Raw genomic sequence first — 21,470 nt, 5'->3', positions numbered from 1 at the left:
AGTTGGAAGTGTTTTCTCTTTGACTGGCACACCATTCAAGAAAAATACGCCCATACATTGATTCTGTTCTAACAGAAGAGAGAAGCAGCAATGCCCCCTTGTGTTACAACGAAACTAATGATAAATCCATTGCAATTCCTTGCATTTTCCTAAATCGCATATGAAGGTGTATTCAAAGATCAGAACTAATTCAGTCTTAAAAGCACACCTTACGAACAGGCTCTCGATTCTCTTACAGTCAACATTACAAATAGCTGCAGATACACAAAAGGAAACACTCGTAAAATGCTCAGAAACCAATCCTTTTATTGTCAAACTTCACAGTCCGTCTGAAATTAGGTAACTCATTTTGTTAAATTTATCCACAGCAATGAAATGCAAAAATTGAACAGAAGCCCCTGCTAATTCCTCTTTGATTTCTGCATCTCATCTATTCAAGTGCATAGTTTAAAAATCCTCTTTTCAATGGGAAAACTGGTTTTAAAGGACTAACAAATGAATTTAGGATGTCTTCCATAACTGTTCAAATGCAAACCGAAACGCCAGCTCTGAAGAGTGCTGACCTTAGCAGAAGCTAAAACCAGATTCATGATGTGAGCATGCCTTGCAGCCATCAAATGAAATTGAGATTGGAACATTTGAAAACCAGAATCTAAAGCACACTTGAAATCTGAAGTTGAGAGTACAGGTTTTAAGGCTGTATATTGCAATTTTCATACAGCAAGCTGGCTATTAACCATATTTCACCAGTAAAATCTACCATTGCAATTCGAATGCACGAGCACTTGGGGCTCTGTCTTCCTCTCCTCCCTCTAAATGAATTTCCTAGTTTTGGCCCTTAACATTCAGTTTCTGTTTTGGAACTCACCTCTCAGCAACCCCCTTTCAATCAGCTCTCTGATAGTTTCCTTTGGGACTCTTCTTGAGCTCAACATCAGATTCAAATGCTTTTCTAAACCTTTCTTCTAACAGTTGAACAGCAAATAGTCTGAGAGCTAAAGCCTCTTACCACCACCCTGAACTATTCTGTGAGCGGAAAGCTAGTAACACAAATTCTCTGGATGAGATCGGAATTTATGACACAGAAGATTCATGAAGATGCACCAAAAAAGTGAACAGAAGAGGTTTTAACAGAAGTAGAATTTCAAAGAAAAAGCAATTACTTCACAATACACCATCCGACAGACAACAACAATACCGATTAATATATATAAAAGATAATTATCTAGTGCCTTTCAAGAAAAATAAAACCAACCCAAAACCAGAAAACAAACAAACAGATAAAAACACCTAATAAACCAAACTACATGAGATTCATAACAAAGGGAAATAACCTACCAGTCTTGGTAAGTAGTGATTGCAATACTTGGAGGTGTCAACAAAGGCAGAGTTGTTGGTCTACAGACAATGTCTCTGTCAGGTGTCCTCGCTTTTTCTGTTTGTCTTTGGGATAGTGGTGGTAACTGCAAATTACCAGAACAACATCTTCTTCCTCTCCAGAGGTCTATGCCCAGAGCATGGCTGGAAGTACTGTAGGACTTACTCAACCCACACTCCAGGTAATCCAGAGCATTCTGCAAAGACAGAAAAGCCACCGAGGATAAAACATTTCCAATTGTTCTACAGCCAAAGCCACTCACAAAAGATAAGCTGTATGATGACATCTTGGCAGAGTCTGACTGCGCTGCATCGGTTTTTTATCAAGTTATGAACCTGAAAATTCACGCATAGCTTGTCTAAGCAAAATTCAACAGCTAATTCTAATCTAATTGAACACTTCAATAATCCAGGTCACTTTGGCGACATGTTAAACTTTGGATATTTTTAACTTTTTCAGAGAACATTCCACTCAACATCCATCTTAAGTATCATTCCTCTCCACAGCACAAACACACTGTATTGCCACTTCTTTTTGATGAACAACCAGGCAGAGAAAGGTGCCAAGGATACCGGACTTGAACACATCCTGAATTATCCAAGAGCTATTCAGCGACAACTCCTCCCAGCTAGGCTACGCTACCCTATGTCTGGCATTCCTAATAGAAACAGTCTCAAAAAAAGGTTTTGATCAGTTGAAGTAGTTTTTCCTCTTCTAGCTTCTATAGATTTTTATTTAAAAGCATCACCATGTTCACAGAACTGTCTGTCAGTCTTCTCAAACCCAAGTCAGAAGTTCTCCCACAGCCAAACAGCACTGCAAGAGGGTTGTAGTTTTGGTCTTACTCAGAGAATTTAGCTAGTGAAATATAATTTTCCAAGATAAATGACAATATTTCTATATTGCGTGTGATGAGCTACCAGTAGAAGTTGGAGGGTTATTATAATCAGTATGTATATTTATGGCAACCCTTCTACTTCTTTCCTCTTCTTCTACCTGCTCCTGAATTTTCATCTCAGCCCTGCTCCCTTCACCCTTGGCAGACCTTTCCAAGCCCACCTTACAGCCTTCACAAATCCCTCGGTTCACTTTCCCTACAAACTGCTACCACTGTGCTCTCCCAGCCAGCACTCAGTGACTTCAACAAAAAAAAAGTAGTTTAATTTTCCATAATCAGTTACTAGGTCTCTGGAATAGGCTGCCCAGGGAAGTGGTGGAGTCACCATCCCTGGAGGTGTTCAAAACACACGTTGATGTAGCACTTGTAGACATGGTTTAGTGGGCATGGCGGTATTAGGTCAACAGCTGGATGTGATGATCTTAGAGGTCTATTCCAACTTAATGATTCTATGACTCATGAACAACTGCAAAGTACCATGAGCCTTCCATTGCCCTACTGTTTCTAACAGAAAGTATGTTCTCTCTGTCATGAGACTATTAAAGCAAACAACTCTGTGGTACTGTCTACTCTCTTACCTCATCAAGGAATCTCAACATGGGAAGGCAAAACTGGTAAGAGAAAGGCATACTACCAGTTTCCTCAACTTTCCCTACTTGCTTGCCCATCCCATGACCATCCAACAGGAAGCAGCTACTTTACTCCTTGCATATAGCCTGAAGCGCTGTAAGGCACGTTGGTGCAGACCCAGGAAGTTACTAAGGCACCAATATCATAATGACCTAGATAGAAGTGTAAAGTATTTGGCATGCTGTGTTTCCAAAAATATGCTAGAGATCTTCAGTGATCTGAACCCTACTCTTTCACAGCAAAAAATCGGGTCAAAACTAGTCATAGGAACCCCAGAAAGGAAAGCCTGCCTTCTATACAAGGATCTGACTTAACCTGCCTTTATTAACAATTTTTATAAGACTGTTTAATTTTTTTGTTATTATTTAAGAAGTGTACAGCCAAGTATTCTAGCTTCCCATTAGATTTCAGACGCCTGGTTTCATTAAAATCAGCAAGGACTGAGTGGACCCAGCATCATGTTCAGGCAAACTGACTACAAAGCAGTGCAGCACGTGGTCTAAGCGTATAAAAGAAATATTTATTGAAGGAGTGCTATAGGATACACTAACTATTAGGTTCCACTCCTCCACTGTATTTTCATACACATTCCACGTGGTTTTCAATTTTTGGCAAGTCCCAACTGTGATGAGACAATTGAGGCTGCGGTTATCATGCCATCATTACAAATCGATACATTTCTCCAGAGAACAGGAACCACAGTGTAATTAATAGGGGATTATGATGATGATTAGCAAGTGTAGTAATGGAGTAGCACATGCACCACCCCATTAGCTGTTCAGCAACTACAGTGGGAAGAGATGTTGAAACATAAGTATACAAGTACAGCATATGCACAAAGATGGGATCCAGAGCAGAGCTTCCATACGCAAGTGTTCCCTGCTGCCTGCCAGCATTACATTGACCAAAGACCAGTAAAGTCTATGTTCTGCGTGACTCCTCTAAACTTCTCATGGTGGGGGGGCTGGCTTGTTTGTTTTTAAATGTGCAGGGCTTATTCTCTTCCTCTTATATGAGCTTCAAACAATTCTAAGAAAATCAATGAGTATACAAAGGAAAACCAGCTGATACTTACAAAATAAGACAAAACTAACTTTTTATCCCATTTTCATGAACTACTGGGGAAAATAAACCATGCCTTTAGAAGAAACTTACCTCATCTGCAGTTACTGTGATGACACTTCTGCTTTTCTTCATTATTGAGATTAAAGCGCACCCCGTTATAAAAAACTCTTGTTGTTCAATCCAATTTCTTCAGACAGGCAATCTGAAAGAAAAAAAATGTAATTTTTAATAACAAATTGGTTTTGATAACAGACTACGGAGGTAACTGCTAACATCATAGCTGATTGAAAACTTACTGCCCATTTTCATAAAGCACTTGGCAGCATATGCTATGCAAGTGTAGCTTTATTAGTGAAAGGACAATTCAGTATTTAGCAAAATCATGTTCAAAGTAACCAGTATTCACAAGGCTCTGCAATCCAAGCAAGCATTGAAACAGGTCTAGTAATACGGAATCAAAGCTATTCCATTTGCAGAGAATTTTTCTTTAAGAGACCTTTTCAGCAGTAGAGTATAGAAAGTCTCCAAGAACGGCTTGAGCTGGCTCTCACAGAAGAAAAGGAATTGCATTTGCACACGATTCTAAGACTTAATCATAACTCACAGACATTATTTATTATTACACTGGCACGCACACACCACTTCAGCCACTCAATTACAGCCTTCTGTAGAAGGTGACACTGAAGCCACTTTAAACCACGTAAGAGTGCTAATGGGAAGGAAACACAGCCGAGCAGCTGAAGCAGCATGGGAAACCAGTACATGGGAAGGAACAATCCCCCTTAGAGTGTCCCCAGGCCCTCTACTTGTTCTTGCTGTGGATTTAGTGCTCATAAAAAAGCTCCATTCATGATTATACAGAGAGAACGCTGAGGGTTTGGGGTTTTTTCTTTTCTTTCCCCAAAAAACAGGTAGAGCTGGAGTACCACTTTCTGTGTGCTGACAGATTTTCTCCCCTGCTTGGAAGAGTTATCTTTGAGGCAAAAGACTGCTGAAGGGCCACTGTTCATAAACTTCAGTGCTGAAGCCACCACAAAAAGCTGTGCAACTGTTTCAGGCTTGGCGATGTTAGGCTTCCAACACCCTGTTTGCTCTGAGAAATGAAAGGATTTTTAATTTTATTCAGATCATCTGTTCAGACAGCGCAAGTTCAAGAGAGCAATAAGCAATTAAACCTGCCTGCAAAAAAAACGGTTGCCAGACCTTAGCCATCTACCCAGCCGATGAGGCATCGAAATCAGGCACCTAATTTTCTTCTCTGCCACTACCAGTGGTCGGGGTCCCAGAAAGCAGGCAGCCTGCACCACTCACTCTTATTGTGAGGTTCACAGACCCAGGAGCAGGTACTGAAAACCACCTTACACATCAACTGCTGGCCGTACAAACCTGTTCATTGGTTCTCACCCCACAATGAGTTCAGGAGTCTGCATACTCAAGCGTGGCAGCTCAGCTTGGCTTACAGCCACAATGCCGCTGTGCCATCGAGGGTTCAGATTCAGGTCAATACCACCGTGCCCAGGTTAAACACTATTCAGCTTGCACCTCTACCTATTTAAATCAAAAAAGCTCAAAGAAAAAAAAAACACCACACTAACACTCAGGCATAGCATCTGAATATAGACTAGTGCCTCTGATACAGAGGTCTAAGTTACATCGCAGCCTCCAGGAGCAAACTGCTCATCTGCCCTTCCATGCACAAGAGAAGTGCTGTAATCAACCTGTTTCCCTCTAAACCAGATCACTCTGGGGGGAAAAAAAAAAAAAAAAAAGAAAGAGAAAGAGAGAGAGAGAAAGAGAACACGACAAACTCCACAAACTCAAAGGAAACACTAATACACAATGCCAGCACTGTAGCTGAGTCTGCCTGCAGTTCTGGCCGTGGCACAGGCACCTCCACTTGTTTTCATTTCCTTCAGGTTCGTACATCCAACATACATATATCCCTTCATCACCAGCCAAAGCATTCAGAGCGCTCAGATCCGTGCCAGGCGTAACTCACTGCCATTTCAGCACAACTGCCAGCACACAGGGCTGAATGCTTTATCCCATATGAAGCAGCATTGGAAAAGAGCAGGGAGATTTGTCTTCTAAAGCACCTAAACAGCTTCCCTCCAGCAAAGGATGAACAGGGCCATCCAGCAGCAAAGGACAGAACACAACAAACAGCGCTCTGCAATGCCTCCCCCCAGGCTTGCTCTCTCCTCTCAGCAGCCCCCACTGGCTGTCACCAGAGCCAGGCCAGTAGGAAAAACAGATTTACGGCCTGATCAAGAATCCTCTTCTTACAAACAGGCCACATGCATGCACCAGCTAAGCAATCAGGGTGGCTTTAGGCATTACAGCAGTGGAATGGCTATTAAAAACCTGACACGTGGCAGCACAGTTGTGTGGCAACGTCATTTCTCTCTGCAAACCTTATCTAGCTTTTGATTCAAGTTACAATTAGATGAGTAGGCTAGAAGTGAGAAAAGTCATTACCCTATTACCAGCTCAAAAGTCATTCTACAGTATCTGAATAACATTCTAGAACAAGTTTAACAATTTTATCAATCTTCAACAATTGGGAGAAACTAAAAAACCCTGTTATAAAAAGAATCCAAAACTGACAGCAGACATGTCCCAGATATCACGCAGGTAAAGACAACCATGACAGTGATATGTGTGCATAGACTAGGAATAAAATGGCATGACTATTTGCTGCCAGAAATAAATACAAATGTAGACAAAATTCATAGAAGGAACAAAAAAAGGAAGCAGTTGCATAAGCAGCAGAACTAAACAGATTTGTGTTTAATAAAGTACAGATTTGGGCTTAATAAAGTACGAGTTTGAGATGCTCATTACTGCCCTGCTGTGCAGACTTTGTGATGCCCTACACAAGCGAGCTCATGCTGCAGCACATCCCACAATGGGACCAACCGCTGCATCTCCCTCCTGAATATACGTCAGTTCCCAAACTGACATAAATAAATAAGTACATACATAATAAAGTAAATAACCACACACATAAATAAGCATCCAGGAAAACATCTCTGAAAAAAAAAACTGAAAGAATGAGAGCCTAAGAGTTTCTCCTAAACTTTGCTGAACCGAGACTAGGAGATGAGGCATGGAGCGATGGACCAGACTGACTAGCAGATCGTTTCTGTGGAAGCCTGAGTCCTCTTATACCACAACTTCCTTTCTTTTATAAATATTTATCAATTTGTCAATGTAAGTTTAACCAGAACACGAATAATTATTAAAAAACCACATTTTGTTCAATGTGCATTCATTTCTGATGAGCCTACTGAGAAAATTAAGACTCTTATCAGTCATCACTAAATTACTAAAATCTGAGTCATTTTTTTCTTGTGTCTTTACATAAAAGATCTGACACCTGGGACGAACATCTGGGAGGGAAAAAAACCCAAAAACACCCCAAAGAGGCTTATTGGAAAAATTTTCCCATGCACATTTTCTAATTCATGCAATCTTTTCTTACAAGCAAAGAGTTTCTGTCCACTACCCCAATTCTCCAAGAAGAAACTATATCCCAGCTGACTGGTTAAGTGCAGGTAATAGGGAATGCCTAAAAGCAGCAAGGCTTTGCATTTGACATCAGATTACAAAGAAAAGTACTCTTTCAGTGCTGCAGTTGGGTCTAACCCATTTTGCTGGAATATATCCTAGGCAGGGTACAAGATTTCTCTTTACACCAAGCTGACCTAGTTCTTCCACCTGAACTTTGTGTTCAGTGCCCGTGTTTTTCAAAAATGACAGTAAACAGCAATTTCAGAGTGATAAAGCCTTATAACAGAGGTATGAATTAACAGGGTTCAAAACTGGCAACTGACAGTGGTGAGGACAAAACTATATGGATGCATGTGATAAAGCCTGCTTTTCCTACACGCTTTTTTAAAAATAGCTATTCAACTCATCCAGTGTGAAATCCACTATTTAAAGAAATTCCTAAAATGCATCTTAATGTGCAAGTTCTGATATGGTTTGGAAAACAAGACACACACTTCACCACGTTGCTGCTTTGCCACACATTTTGGCTTCTGCATGGGCATGTTTAAAGCCACAGGGTTATACGACAAGCAGATTAACCCTCTCACTCCTGAAAATACTCCTCTCCCCAATGAAACACAGACAAGGCAGGGCCAGTAGGATTACATTTTTGCTGCTCATGCGGTGCTAGTTCTTTGGATTAACAAAAGGTTTTGGCAAACAAAGCTGTTTATCTGGCTCCTTTTATACTCTAAATTCATTTCCTCCCACTTTTCAAGAAGGCAAGACACAAAGATTGAGAGATAGCGAAAAAGAAACACCACAAACCCAACAAAACTCAGATAACACAGCACATTCTGCAGTACCATACCTGTCTCTTCCTAACTTCCAGCATCACTGCCAGGGCCGTGACACGTTACTGGGGCAGTATTTTTCCTAGGAACAAAATCCTGACTCTTACAGGTTCAGCAGAACCTGAAGATGATCAGAGATAAAAACAGAAACCCAAACGGTGAAGTAACAGAGAAGCTTTACTAAGAGAAGGGCTGGGATGAAGGAGATTATCTGATCACACAGATAATTACATCATTTGTGAGCTGGGATTCAAACAGCCTAATTCTCCTTAAAGATCATCAAAACTTCAGAGTGAAGCACATACTCAGACAGGGTGACAGTCACCAAAACCAAAGCGAAACAAAAAGTTATAATCTCAGGTCTAGCTCTCCCAGAAGAAACACATGGGCTCTTACTTCAGGCTTGAAATTGCACACGATTCCTTGTAAGAAAAATAAACCCTACGTGGATTTAACATTGGTCAAAGGCAAGTTGAGGTATAAACAGCAATTGGTACCTGAACAGTGACAGTTTTGTATTTTACCTTCAACAAAACCAGCAAGTTCCAAATACGAGAGCAATACTTCACCCTCAAATTGCTAAGAAGGTCAGCTTGCTTACAAAAAAGGAAATGGAGGTCACGGCCAACTGGCTGCACAGCATGGCAGCAGCACCGCAGGTACTGGAGCCATCCGCCTACAGTAGGAACAAACATGCGGTATGTTTACAAGCTGTATGTACAATAAATAAAACTTCAAAGAAATGCCAGTCTAATCTTTCTGCTGAAATTACATTCCCTGAAAAATTAAGTTTCAGAAATGTCACCATTTTATTTTTGCATCACACGCACACATCTTGAGCCACAGAGGAATTAACTTTAACTGTATCTTCTTCCCTTTCACCAGTTTAGGTGCTAGGCTATTTTTTCCAGTATTGAGCCCTACACTTTTAGCTCTGTGACTACCAGTATCACATCCAGCTATTTGGACACAGCCTCCCAGAAATACATACATAAGAATTTCCCAAACAGGCCTTTTTACTACTTATTTAGAGAGCAAAAAGTCGTTTTTTCAGTGTTCTTTTCCCATTTCTTGTGAACAGAAACAACTAAACTGGTCTGCAGAGCTTATGGCAGCTCCAAGAAACTCATTCTTCCTCAGAAAACTCAATCTATTATAGTTTTCATAAAATGCTGAGCAGACTTCATAGCACTACGCAAAACAAAAGCAAGGGCATCTATTAGCACAAATGCCTGTAACCTATGAAAACAGACTTAGAAAAGAAGGATTTGCCCTGAGAGGTAAAACTAGCTTTATTTCTTATCACTGCAATTCTCACATAAACTACGTTTGCTACCGAAGTGCTAAGGATCTACCAATGTCATCCAACTAGAGAAGTGATTAATCCAAGTTTGTCCTCTTCCAAGGCTGTTTTAAGCTTCCTCATGATTGCCAACATGTGAATTACAGGCTGAGCATGCGAACCAAGTCTAAACTAGTTTGCTGGTTTTAAGCTATTAGGCATCTGTGCGATGTGATCAAGTTGCAGATTTATCTACTATATATATATATATATAAATTAAACCAATTCTTTTATTATCAAAAATGAACGCTACACGCAGGATACTCTTTGTACATACTTGAAGTTCTGTCAAAGTTGTGCAGGGACCAAAAAAAACCCTGTAAAAACCCCCTCCCTTCCCACTTTACCACTGAGTAAGTTATCCTTATTAAAACAGTGTCTTAACTTTCATTAGGAGGTTTCTTACTGAGATATCGCCAAGGTTAAGAGGATTGCAAAGACTCATCTTTTCTCTGGCAACCTAATCATTAAAGCTGAGAACAACCAAGTCAGTCTATTCCAGAAATTCCAGCAACTCTTTGTTTTCCAGCAGCGGGTACAACCAGGTTGTCATTGCTCTTCATTTATTTCAGGTCTGGTAGGAAAATCAATACTAATTTGAACCTTTCATTACATAGCTCACTGTCATCAGGCCTAACATGCTCTGCAGAACTCCCGTGAAATACAAGCAATATTTTTCACTATTACTGCTGAGAAAATACAACCGTATTTTTTTTCAGGAAACTTTCAGGCAAATGCTAATATCCTGGGCAGAAGAAAAAATTGCAGAAAACATTGTTCTATATTCTCTACTATGTTAATGATTTTTAAATCTTATATTTCTAAACCAGTTTGTCTACTATTGTGGTCAAATGCAATTAATTTAAAATCAGTTCTGACAGCAACAAAGGATACAGTTTAACAGTGCTACCTACCAGCACATACGGGATTTTCAAGGTAATTACTTAGGAAAGTGAAGCTTACTATTAAAAGACGCAATTTGTACCTTTTCTTGTTCCTTGTGCAAATGACTATCAGAGCCTCCCACTCCTTGGAGTGGAGCTGAACAGCATTCAGAGAGCAAAGAACAATTACTAATTATGCTTGCAAAAAATAACATGTCAGTTTAAAGATACAACAAAAAAATAGTGTGACAGAAAACACACGTAACGCAAGTTTTCCCCCTTTTTAGGTTGCTATTTTAAAAAATAGACTTCGTGTTCCCCATGTGTTTTTATTAGGAAGGGAGCACAGTGCACTAAGCCTTGCTGGTCTGCATAGATAACGGAAACGCTGCAGGTTAGGCAGGATTAGCATGTGCTGGACAAACAGCGTGGGCAAAGTTACTTACTGTGGCACCGCCAGCTAATGCAGCACTTGCCTCATGTCACTGATTTATTACCTTCCTAAATCCACCCAGATATTGCTCTAGTCCAAGAGGAAAAGGTCTTAAATCCTCAGATCTCTCTTTCCCCTACAGTTTTTATGGGAAGATCCAAGTTCAAACATCCTGTAAGAAGGATTATTTTAAAAAAAAAAAAACACTGGGGCCATGCAGCAAAGCAACACAATGACCCTAAGCATAGAAGTACACAGTCAAGCCTATAAATAAAGACCACCCTCAGAAGAACACATCCTCCAGAATTCTTGTAATAGAGGAATATTCCTAACCTTGCCAATTTTTCCCTTTGTTAAAAGCATACAGAAGAATAGCGGGGAAATACAAAACACAAAATCAGAATAGCAAGAGGTCCCTAGAGAACCAAACTAAAGCTAGCTGAGACCTGCAAAGAAGGGAACCCACAACAGTAAGAAGAAAGCTTAACTGTACACTGGCTGGACAGCAAGAGGCTGAAGGATAAAGTTCAAAGCATCTACAAGAAATGCTAACAGCCTTGTGAAGAGCAGACCCCTCAAATCCTGCATGTTATGCAAGAGAGAGGCTTAGCTACTCCATTTTGTCACTGCTGCATCTGTGCCTTGCATCTGCAGCCCAGGGCAGAAGCTCACCCCACATACCGGAGCCTGTGTTGTGGCAACATCTCTGACTCGCTGACCAGCTGTGCCAGGCCAACAAGGTCTCCAGGTGACAGAAGAAGTCATGGTGCAATGCTGCAGCCAAGGCAGGCTCCTGTCAAGTCAGTGTCTTGCTATAAAAGCCATTTCCACACTGCTCCAGAAGCCTTCCCCCACCCTGCGAGGAGCGAGGCACCACCTCAGTCCCTCCCCAGCCAGGCACACTGCTCCCTCGTTTAGGCAGGTAAAAATCCCGTAACAATTTTTTCTCTTTTAGGCAGGTAAAAACCCCATAAAAATTAACAAGAATCTCCCTTGAGTCTCCCATAACCCTTCTTGCTGTCCTGTGTTGCAGATGGCTTATAAAATGGGAGATGAGGCGCTGAACAAGCGTGATCAAGTACCCAGCACCATGATCAGGTACCCAGCAGCATCTTCAGACAGGAGAAGGCAGTAGTCAACAGCTGGGGACAGAGCTCTCCATGCTGCCTCGTGGTGGCTTTCTGCACCGGATAGTCATGCTCAGGCAGGTCCCGCTCATCTCACAGCCTCAAAAACCACAACCCTGTGGGCCACGAAAGTCCACCTAACAGAACAATTTAATTGCCTGAGGCAAAACCTATTCCATGGCCAATTAGAGTAAATGCTTCTGTAGTGGTAACAGCGCGATCACGTAGCTGGCTTTTCTGATCACAGGCACACACAAAAACTAAATAAAAAGGAAAAACGATGCTCTGTGCCAAGGTAAACAGCTGCTGCTGTTTTTCTCCTGACCTCCTGTGTCCTCTCTTCACCAGGAAGGATGCTGCAGCTGATAAACTGTATTTTCATAAATTGTGCATCCTAGACTGCTTATAAAAGACAATCCTGTAAGGAGTCCAAGGAGGGAGAAAGAAGAGTCTAGGAGAGACCTCTCTTTGCTGTTAAATGACTAAAAAAGTGAGGTGACTGCTAGGGTTAACAGCATCTAGCTATGCACAATATATTGTTTCTTACAACACTGCTTGTCTGCAGCATCATTTTTGTTAGTGAAATACGAAGGATTAATTTTTTTAGATCACAGATTTTGTGCAGCAGTAGCTGCTATTACTCTGTTATCAAATACAGGAATAATCATTCTGTGCTACAGTGCATTGTCTGAAAAATTTTATAAAATACACTGGAACATGCCCATCATCTGTCATAAGAAAAGCAGCCATGTATCAACAGTAGTAAAGCTAACTGTTGTCTCAGTGTCTCCTACCTAGGTTTTGCATATATTTAACATCATTACAACCGTTTTCACCCACTGACCTCAAAGCATTTGGCAAGTCCGCTCAGCCTTACGGCAGTGGACACAAACGCACAGAAAAAAAAGTGACGGGCTCAAAATCACTTACAAATCAAGGCAGAGCCAGAAGACAGAGAACCAGCACTGGTTACCACTGCACAAGAGCACCCCGGAAAGTACACAAGCTGTGTATGCACAGATTAGAAAAGAGAACCTATTTTTAACTCTCATTCTTTGTCTAATTCCCCTATTTAGTATTTATTAAAAACCAGTTACATTTGGTGGTTTCAAAAATAACTTAATTGTTCATTTAGAACAAAGGAAATTCTCTAAGTGTAGGATTTGAGGCTTGTCAGAACTCAACCCCTTTCCAAAATTTATGCCTAAAAGCATCTGTCATAACACTCTCACTTTAGAGGATAAGTGTTCACCAAATGGCTCCACTTTTCCAAAAATCCCCTTTTCATACAGAAACAGAGAGCAATTAAAATTAAATTTCACATGTCGCCTCCAAAGGCGAAGCATGACATTCGGAGTACTGACGAGGACATGACTGCATTAGCTTAGCACGGTCAACTACAAACCTGACTTATCCCAGTTCTTCTTCCATACTGGCAATTTCCACAACAAAGTTTCTGTCTGTCCGTGGGATAAAATAATTAAAGGAAAAGCCTTTGGCATTCTTAAAGTGCACAGGTGTTTTCTATCAACCACTAGCCAAGACCACTTCCACTAAAACATTTCATATATTTTAAGAGGTTTCTATGACAACATTTTTGTATTCTGAAAAACTAATTCGTAACGAGATTTAGAAAAAGCCTGACTTAGAAGAACATTTTAGCTTTCTTATTCCAGGATTTTTCTTTTAGCCAAAGCAGATGTTACTGTTCCTTTACACTACTGCTATTCAGTTCCTTTCAGTATCTGGTATTTTGCTTGTTGGGAAAATATTTGCATTATTCTAGATTCCTAGCTGAAATTATCAGCAATTTAAAAAAAAAAAAAAAAAAAATGAAAGACTACTTTAGATCACTACAGTTTTCTCAGAAACCGAGTGCTATTAGGTAAAAGTGGTAACACCAGCATTTTCCTCAAACTTCTCATTGTAATTTTTTCCTAGTTATTTAAAACTCTTCAAACACTTAATTATTGATACTTCTAACACCCAGTGTCTGCCTCATGCTGCATACTTTAGAAAGTTTTGATCAAATTCAATCACTTGAAAGAGTGCAATTAATGAAGAGTGCACTGTTCAGTAACCTTTACTTGCAGCAGCCCCACGCTTCAGGGCAGACTTAGCATTTCACAGGGACAAGCTTCATGTCACAGTTCTTTTGCCTGCGTCACCACGAAAATTCTGGCTCTTCTGTCCAAATTATTCAACACTGAAGCTGCAAAGGCAATTGCAAAACTGGAAATTCCAAAACACTAGGATGTATGACAGACCCAGGTTGTTCAAAGCACGGTCAGAGGAATCCCAACCTGGTTACATCCAACCTCACTACGAAAATGACTGCTGCTCTGCACACAGCCAGAGATTTTGAGAACTTGGAGAAACTGAAAATGGAGTCTTGATGTCAAAAGTCAACATTTGTATCTGTAGATGCCATAACTGATACCACTTCAATAGTCTCTGCCCTATAAAGAGATACTCAGCTGCTGCTATAGAGGAGGCTGGTAACAGCAATTAATACTGCTCTTCTAATAAGATTTAAAAATTTGGTGGTAAAAGACAGTTCCTCACCTTTGCAGCAATGATGCAAAAGAATGTGTTCGAAGTATGTGAGTTCTTTTTAAAACAGGTAATTCTACTGGCCACAAAGAATTATGCACTACCTCATGTACCTTTTTTCCAGAATTAAATATTTAGATATTATCAGTACAGTTTTCTTTCAAACTAACCTTAGGTTAGAGCAGAAGAATATGATGCTTTTGCTTGTTCCAACACAAAAAAGTCAAAACAGCAGAACGTAGACATGAAACGACCTTTTTATGCCACAAGGCATCAGCCTGCAAAATGCTGTAAGTCACAAGAGCTGCCTAACATTTCTGCAAGGTTTCCCATTTTGTTCTTAGGATGGCTTCACTCAGACAAAATAGGTACTCCTTTCTCTGGGTGGCAAAGCAGACTTTTCTTCTGGGCAGACAAAACACCAGCTTTCAAGACAAAAGCTGTCCGGCCCATCCTATATTCTTCTCCCATGAGCAAGATCACACACTGGAGACCTGGCCTCGCTGCTGCTCTCAAGAACAAAACTCCCGCTGACAAGGCAGCACGGTTCAGAGGAGCTTGTGGAGGCTGCTTGGATCTCCCCGTGCCTCTGTATGGAGCTACTGCAGTTCTGTTTCAGCCATGCAACAATGGGACAGCCACGGTAACGTGCCTCTCACTGCACATGCCCTCTAGACTCACCTCTCTGGTATAGAAAAATCTTCAAACCCACCAACTTTTTATAGCATCATCAGGTGACCAAGGGCTTTCTGCACCACTCCTAGGTAACAGAATTTTGAGTCAGTTAAGAAAAAGAACTGCATGTTTTCTTTCATTTCTATAAATCGCTGTACGAAAATAAATTTATGTAAGATTTTTCAAAGACAGAGAGCAGATTAAGAGGCTTACGACTTGCTATGGCGCTAGCAAACCATTTAATTACCACCCAGCTACGTGAATCCCCAACGCACGAAGAGTACAGAGGAGTTTAGAACTCATATCTTTCAGGATTACCCTTCTGAAAAGCTAAAGGGCACTTGTATTCCTGTAGTAAAACAGCAGTGTTAAACTACCAGATGGATTTTACACCAGGGATTACTCTCCCTGAAAAATTTAAAGCAACACATCAACATCTTTCTTAGAGTTTGGAGACTCTCGTCACCCCAGTAGAGAGCAGATCAAAGAATCCCACATTACACAAGTAACAGAGTATTCCCTTGGGACCCTTAGTACAACCATACACTCACCAGCAATTTTTGTACAGTTAAATATACGTGCATTTATTTTGTATGAATATAGTAGACATTTCTATTGACTAAATGGAGCCTGATTACTTTTAACCTTACTTACTGATAGACATTTGGATCAGAAATTAAATACTTGGATACCCTTAAATTTCATCAGAAATGAATGTCTACCTACAGCACTTGAATGCCATGTAAACCTGAACTAACTGAAACACTAGGCCAGCTGGTAAATCAGACCAGTCAAGCACATACCGAGAAGTCTATGCAAGTTGTCTGACACAGCAGCCTCTTAACTCTGTATTTTTTTAATAAATCCAAATTCTTATATAAAAGTGACAAGTCTTTTTAATACTCACTTTTAACTGAACAGATGCAATAAGTCACTATATATTGTCTAAACATTTTAAGATCACCATAAACCATCACACTACCAAATTACTTTTAGGTTTAGAGCTTGCCATTATGCAATTAATTGTTCAACAAAAACTTCTCTGTTCCTAAGGCAGAAGCTACACAGATTCATGAAATTCCACTATGAAATAATAAGTCTTTGCTATTTCAAAGGCTTATTATTAATTCTGGATGTAGAATTACATACTAAGAACCAATCAGAGTACAACAGCAAAAAAACATCTTTGCATCAGGCCGAAAGAAGCATCCCAGATTTTGGACTCTGTTCTTCAGACGTCCATGCCATTACCTGACATTAACACTTGCAGAGAAAGCAGGTAAATGTTTATATGCAGATAAAACAACATGCAAACAAAACAATCCTTTCCCACGTTCACTCCATACAGGTATTTTTTAACAAGGTCAACAAAAGTACTTCCTTCTGTATCTATACGAAGATCCCAAGTAAGTCACAGGAAGCAAATTCCCTTTTTTGAAAGCTCAGCAGATATCCTCCTTCCCGGGGATCTCTAGAAACGAGATGGGGCTACTCTGCAGGACACAAGAACCCACAAATTCCTTATCAGCCATTATGAAAGAGCCTCTCGGAAAGACCTAGCACTGCTACCACTTATTTTGGGCAAGTTTTGACAACTTTCTTCAAGGATCACTAGACATGCTGCAGAGACAAGAATTAATCATCACGCAGATATACAACAGGAAAACCACACTTTTTTTTTTTTGCAGCAGATAGCAGGGATAGAATAAACTCGTCCTTCCTGCTGACAAATAAGCTCAAGATTTGGTGAGAGCCTTAACCATGCAACATGCCTACAGTGGAGCTTCCTGGGGCACAGTCAGAGAAGAGACCAGGGAAAAGGATGCTGCCAGCTCTCCATATGTGGGCTTTCAGATCCCTTCCCCCAGAGCTGAGTCACTCAGATCATACATTTTAAACCTTAGCTTCCCAGTTACTATAACAACTTAATGGGTTTCTTCTTGATGTTATTAGTTACATTCAGTTTATTCTGTTCATACAGGATTTTGGGGGAGGCACTATAGGATAGCTTCTCTTCTCCTTTCAAAAGGCTTTTACATTCCTAACTTGCTCCAACACCCAGGTGCTCCCCCCATAAATCTCCTTCCACTGAGATAAGGAAATGCTCATATTCCTTCCTTTGAGAACGCAGAATAGAAGGAAATGGGTTTTTTTCCTGAAAACAAATAAGATGCCCAAAATAAATCTGTGAAAGTTGTATCCTCAGCTGTTTTTCTACAGAAAACATGGCACACAGAACAGCCTGTAACCTGGCTGAAAGTGGCATTTTAACACATCCCAGAAGAGAAAGACCGAGCACTTTGCGAGCAAAGCTACCTAAAGCCCAAGCAAAGAAGCAGTCAGAATCTAATTTATTAGGTCTACATTTCACAGCCTCAGGGCAAAAACAGGCAGACCTCTGCTGCTGGAAATGGAAGGAAAATGCAAGAAACTCAAGGCATATCCCAAGGTCCAGCAGCATTGCACTGTGCAAAATCAGCCTGCTTCATTTTCACTTGTATCAGCTTTGAAGCTGGAGATCAGATGTGCCACCTCTAGCCAAGAGCTCAGAAACAGAGGAGAAAAGCAAAGACTTCGCTTCCCTTTAGTGCTGCAGGATGGGGAGGACGGGCAAGATTCCTCAGCCTGGCTGCACAAGGTGGGCAGAGAAGGAGGACACTTGTCTGCTCCATTCATGCAGGGATTAAACAGCACTTCAGAACTGCACAGCATTTAATTAACGCAGGAAGCCTCCAAACACCAAATCCCTTCTAATTCCGAAGGACGGTGGGACCCTTGCAGGCCACAGGATGACTGCCAGCCGTTTTGAAGGTGACAGGCTGGAAAACAGTGAAAATCAGTAAGTCAAGATCTGTAGAGGGGCTCTTGTAGCACGTCTTATACACTTACTTTTGCAAAAATGTCTACTGCTTACTTAAAGAAAAAGAAGTCCTACTTCAAAGAGCCAAACCATAAATACGGGGATAACTGGGTACAATGGAGAACCTGAACTTCCCACAACCTGAACAACTCGGGAATGAAGCATTCCCACTACTTTCTCCATTTAGATTTATCCATTTTAGCTTTAGAGTGCAGAACTGAACTCATCTGCAGAACCATAGCCACACAGCGCTCAGGATAATTTTAACCCCACAGACATATGGAGAACACTCCTTTCACCCTCCTCTGTAGAAAAGGGAAAGATGATCTGAGCCTACAGAATTCCAACAGGGAAGAAAAACCTTCTCCAGATATTTTTAATCCAACAAAATTCATGGAAACAGTAATAATAGCTGTTTATATTTACAGTGTAAGAACATGCACTACGTTCCAGTCACCAAGTACGCAGTGATAAACACAAGAACACAGGCGGAACTATTTTATACAGCTTGCAAATTTTTTTTATTTCAAACAACTAACTTCTATGAATTTAATTACTCTGATTATAAAGTACAGTTGTTAGACACCTACAAATACCCTTTTAAAACCTGTCATTGTAACCATACTTTAAAAAACATACAAAAGTACATGTCTGAAGTAAAAACCAGTGTGAAGCAGCTGTGCGAGCCACATGACTGCACTTCACAGCATCACTCCAGGTGCAGCTTGTTTGCTCCAAAAGACACTATATCAATAATGAAAACCAAAATAGGTTTGGTTTCCTGAAAAGCATAAGCTTGCTTAAAGAAAAATCTGTTTTATACAACCACAAAGCAACTGGTACCTAGTCAGAAATGGAATGTATGCGCTCTGGATTAAAAGTGTTCTGGTGCAGTGACAGTGATAATTACCAAATGCACATGTATTTATCCTGAAGTACTGGAGATCGGACAGCCATGGCTTTGAGAAGAAGCAGGTAGACCTTAAGAAGGTTTTATAACTATTACTTGTTTTCCCAAATCCACAGCTAACCCACAGACTGGAAAGATCCCCTGCACTGCTCAGCGCACTATGTGGTACGGAACAGAAATTCAACAGTGTACAGGTAGCAGCAAACCACTGCCTTCAGAACCAGACAACACACAGATGCCTCCGTGCAGCAATCGCCCACAAGCATTGCCACATCAACCCACTGTTTTTACCTGACTGGGATCCACCTCTTAAAAAGAGTGTTGAAAAAACAAATTCAAAGCTCTGCGAGTGCCCAGCCTGCTCCATGCAAGCAAACTTTAAAAAGATGAGCCTGGACCCGATTGCACTGCAGCTCTGATGTAGAGGCTTCCATTTTAAGTTCACCACTTCCTTAGCGTTTTTACATTGTTATACTGGAAGGCAAGTGCTGGTGCCTACCAACACGCAGGTCTTTGATCCATCAGGCAGCCACAAGACCTACCAAGTAAAGAAGCAATTAGATATCTCTGCAGAGTAAAATGGAAAAAGCAATAACTACTCCAGGGACTGCACCATATTGCAGCTAAACATATAGCGAATTATGGGAAGCGAGAAAGGCATTTCTTCTTGGGGGCTGGTTGCAAATGCTTTCTCTGATGCATTCAACCCCAGCATAGAAAAGAAGCTTCCTAAAAGATGACTGCTACAGGAGGAACATTGCTACCACTACTCAAAGGTGAAACAGAAGAGGAGCACATGTGTTTCTGCTGGCGAAGAGGCATGAGGAAGCATAAGCCATTCCATAGAGAGGCACTTGGAAGACTTCTGCTTGCTCCTTGTTTTATAAATAAAACAACGGTGCTCACAAAAAAAAATCAAAATGTAGCTAGCAACAATTCCTCCTCGTAATAAGAGCAAGAAGCAAACTCCACAACAGTAGTACCTCAGGTCAAAGAAGAGAAGCAATATTTGATCTAGAAAAACCCATCAAAGATTTCTACTGATATACACAAAGTCAACAGGAGTTTGCTTAGGGCTAAGTTACCACTTTCATCATAAAGCCTATTTCTACATGAGTCTAAACAAATACCTTATCTTTTGCTTACCAAGTACTTCCTAACTTTCACTACACGTAATTAAATTGAGAAATTAATTTCATCACAACTATGTTACATGGCAGGAGTCTTGCACCAGTACAGTACTAGTCTTGTAGAGGCTACTAGCCTTCTAGACTAGTACCCATACAAAATATTTTTTACACTCATAGGGGATGATTAAGAAACAAGCAAAGATGCTAAAGAAGGTATTTTTCTATTTCCTTCTAGTTAGCTACTTGCCCGTGACCTGATTATTTTTCCTTTTGTAAAAATACATATTTTTCTGTGAATATGCCAATAGGCTCCAGAAGACAACTAACCATTAGGTAAATAAGTATTTATTTTTATAGTTCCTACGCCTGACTTCATTTGAACACTGCCTTGCTCTTGCCTTTCTGAGACGAGGCATTTGAAGCCTTCAATTTCTATCTGAATTGATTCATCAGTCACCTGCAAGCAGCTTGGGGGAAAAAAAAAAAAAAAAAGGTCCTGTGGCTCCTCCAAAAATTAGAAAAATTAATAAAAATTAATGAAAAATGTGAAAAAGCACATAAGCCCATTTCACCTATACAACACGGGCTACATTGGATATGTGGTAAGTAACACATCAAGCCTTTAACAGCACAAGCAAGGAATTTCAGGAATCCAAAGCATTATGTATATGCCAAAAGCAAATGAAAAGCTCAGAAGAGGAAAAGAAGATCAGCAGCTTCATAAAAGTGCCAGGCTTCTAATCATCCCGCTTATCCAAGAACTTCTCTTTTGTTAATGGTTTTCATCCAAAGGTCTGTAAGTCACATATGTATGTAATTCATTAGGAAAGTGCAGTGAAGAGGGGTTATAATAGAAATTTCTGAATGAATTCTAGAAAGGAAATGCAAAATTGAGACAGATAAAAGAAAGAAGAAAAAAAAAAAAAAACCACAAAACCTGAGGCATATTCATTTCTCCCAACCCCACAAACCTGGGAAAAAAGAGCAGGGAAGGGTATCCTAAGAACTATTACAGCAGAGTATTAACTGTGATGGTAGCAGTAGAACATTCGCCTAGAGCTTCTTCTCCAACTCTGCTCTTCTTGCACTGTACCTCAGCACTAATGCTCCCTGGAGAAGCCTCTATAACTTTCAAGGATGACAACGCTGGGACAAGTTTCCAGCTCTCCTTCAAGGATCCCAAAAGACACACCCTAGGTACCCCGAGAATTTTCTCCACAGGGAAGAGGAGCACTTCTG

At 40.5% G+C, this 21,470-nt stretch overlaps 1 protein-coding gene across 1 annotated transcript in view; it reads right to left on the bottom strand.

The window, feature by feature from the left end:
• Nucleotides 1–4,103, bottom strand: part of PDE4B (phosphodiesterase 4B) — a 188,173-nt gene extending 184,070 nt beyond the window's left edge. The window contains exons 1-2 of the mRNA XM_086462173.1: nt 4,062–4,103; nt 1,339–1,574 (exon numbers count right to left, since the gene is read on the bottom strand). Of these exons, the coding sequence (XP_086318299.1) occupies nt 1,339–1,574; nt 4,062–4,103 (278 nt within the window). The remainder of the gene's footprint in view (nt 1–1,338; nt 1,575–4,061) is intronic.
• Between the last annotated feature and the right edge of the window lie 17,367 nt (nt 4,104–21,470).

This window comes from Leptosomus discolor, chromosome 3 (assembly GCF_034619465.1).
Source record: "Leptosomus discolor isolate bLepDis1 chromosome 3, bLepDis1.hap2, whole genome shotgun sequence".
Taxonomy (NCBI): Eukaryota; Metazoa; Chordata; class Aves; order Leptosomiformes; family Leptosomidae; genus Leptosomus; species Leptosomus discolor.
Note: the sequence above shows the minus strand (reverse complement) of the source record. Positions and strands in the feature narration are given on the sequence as shown.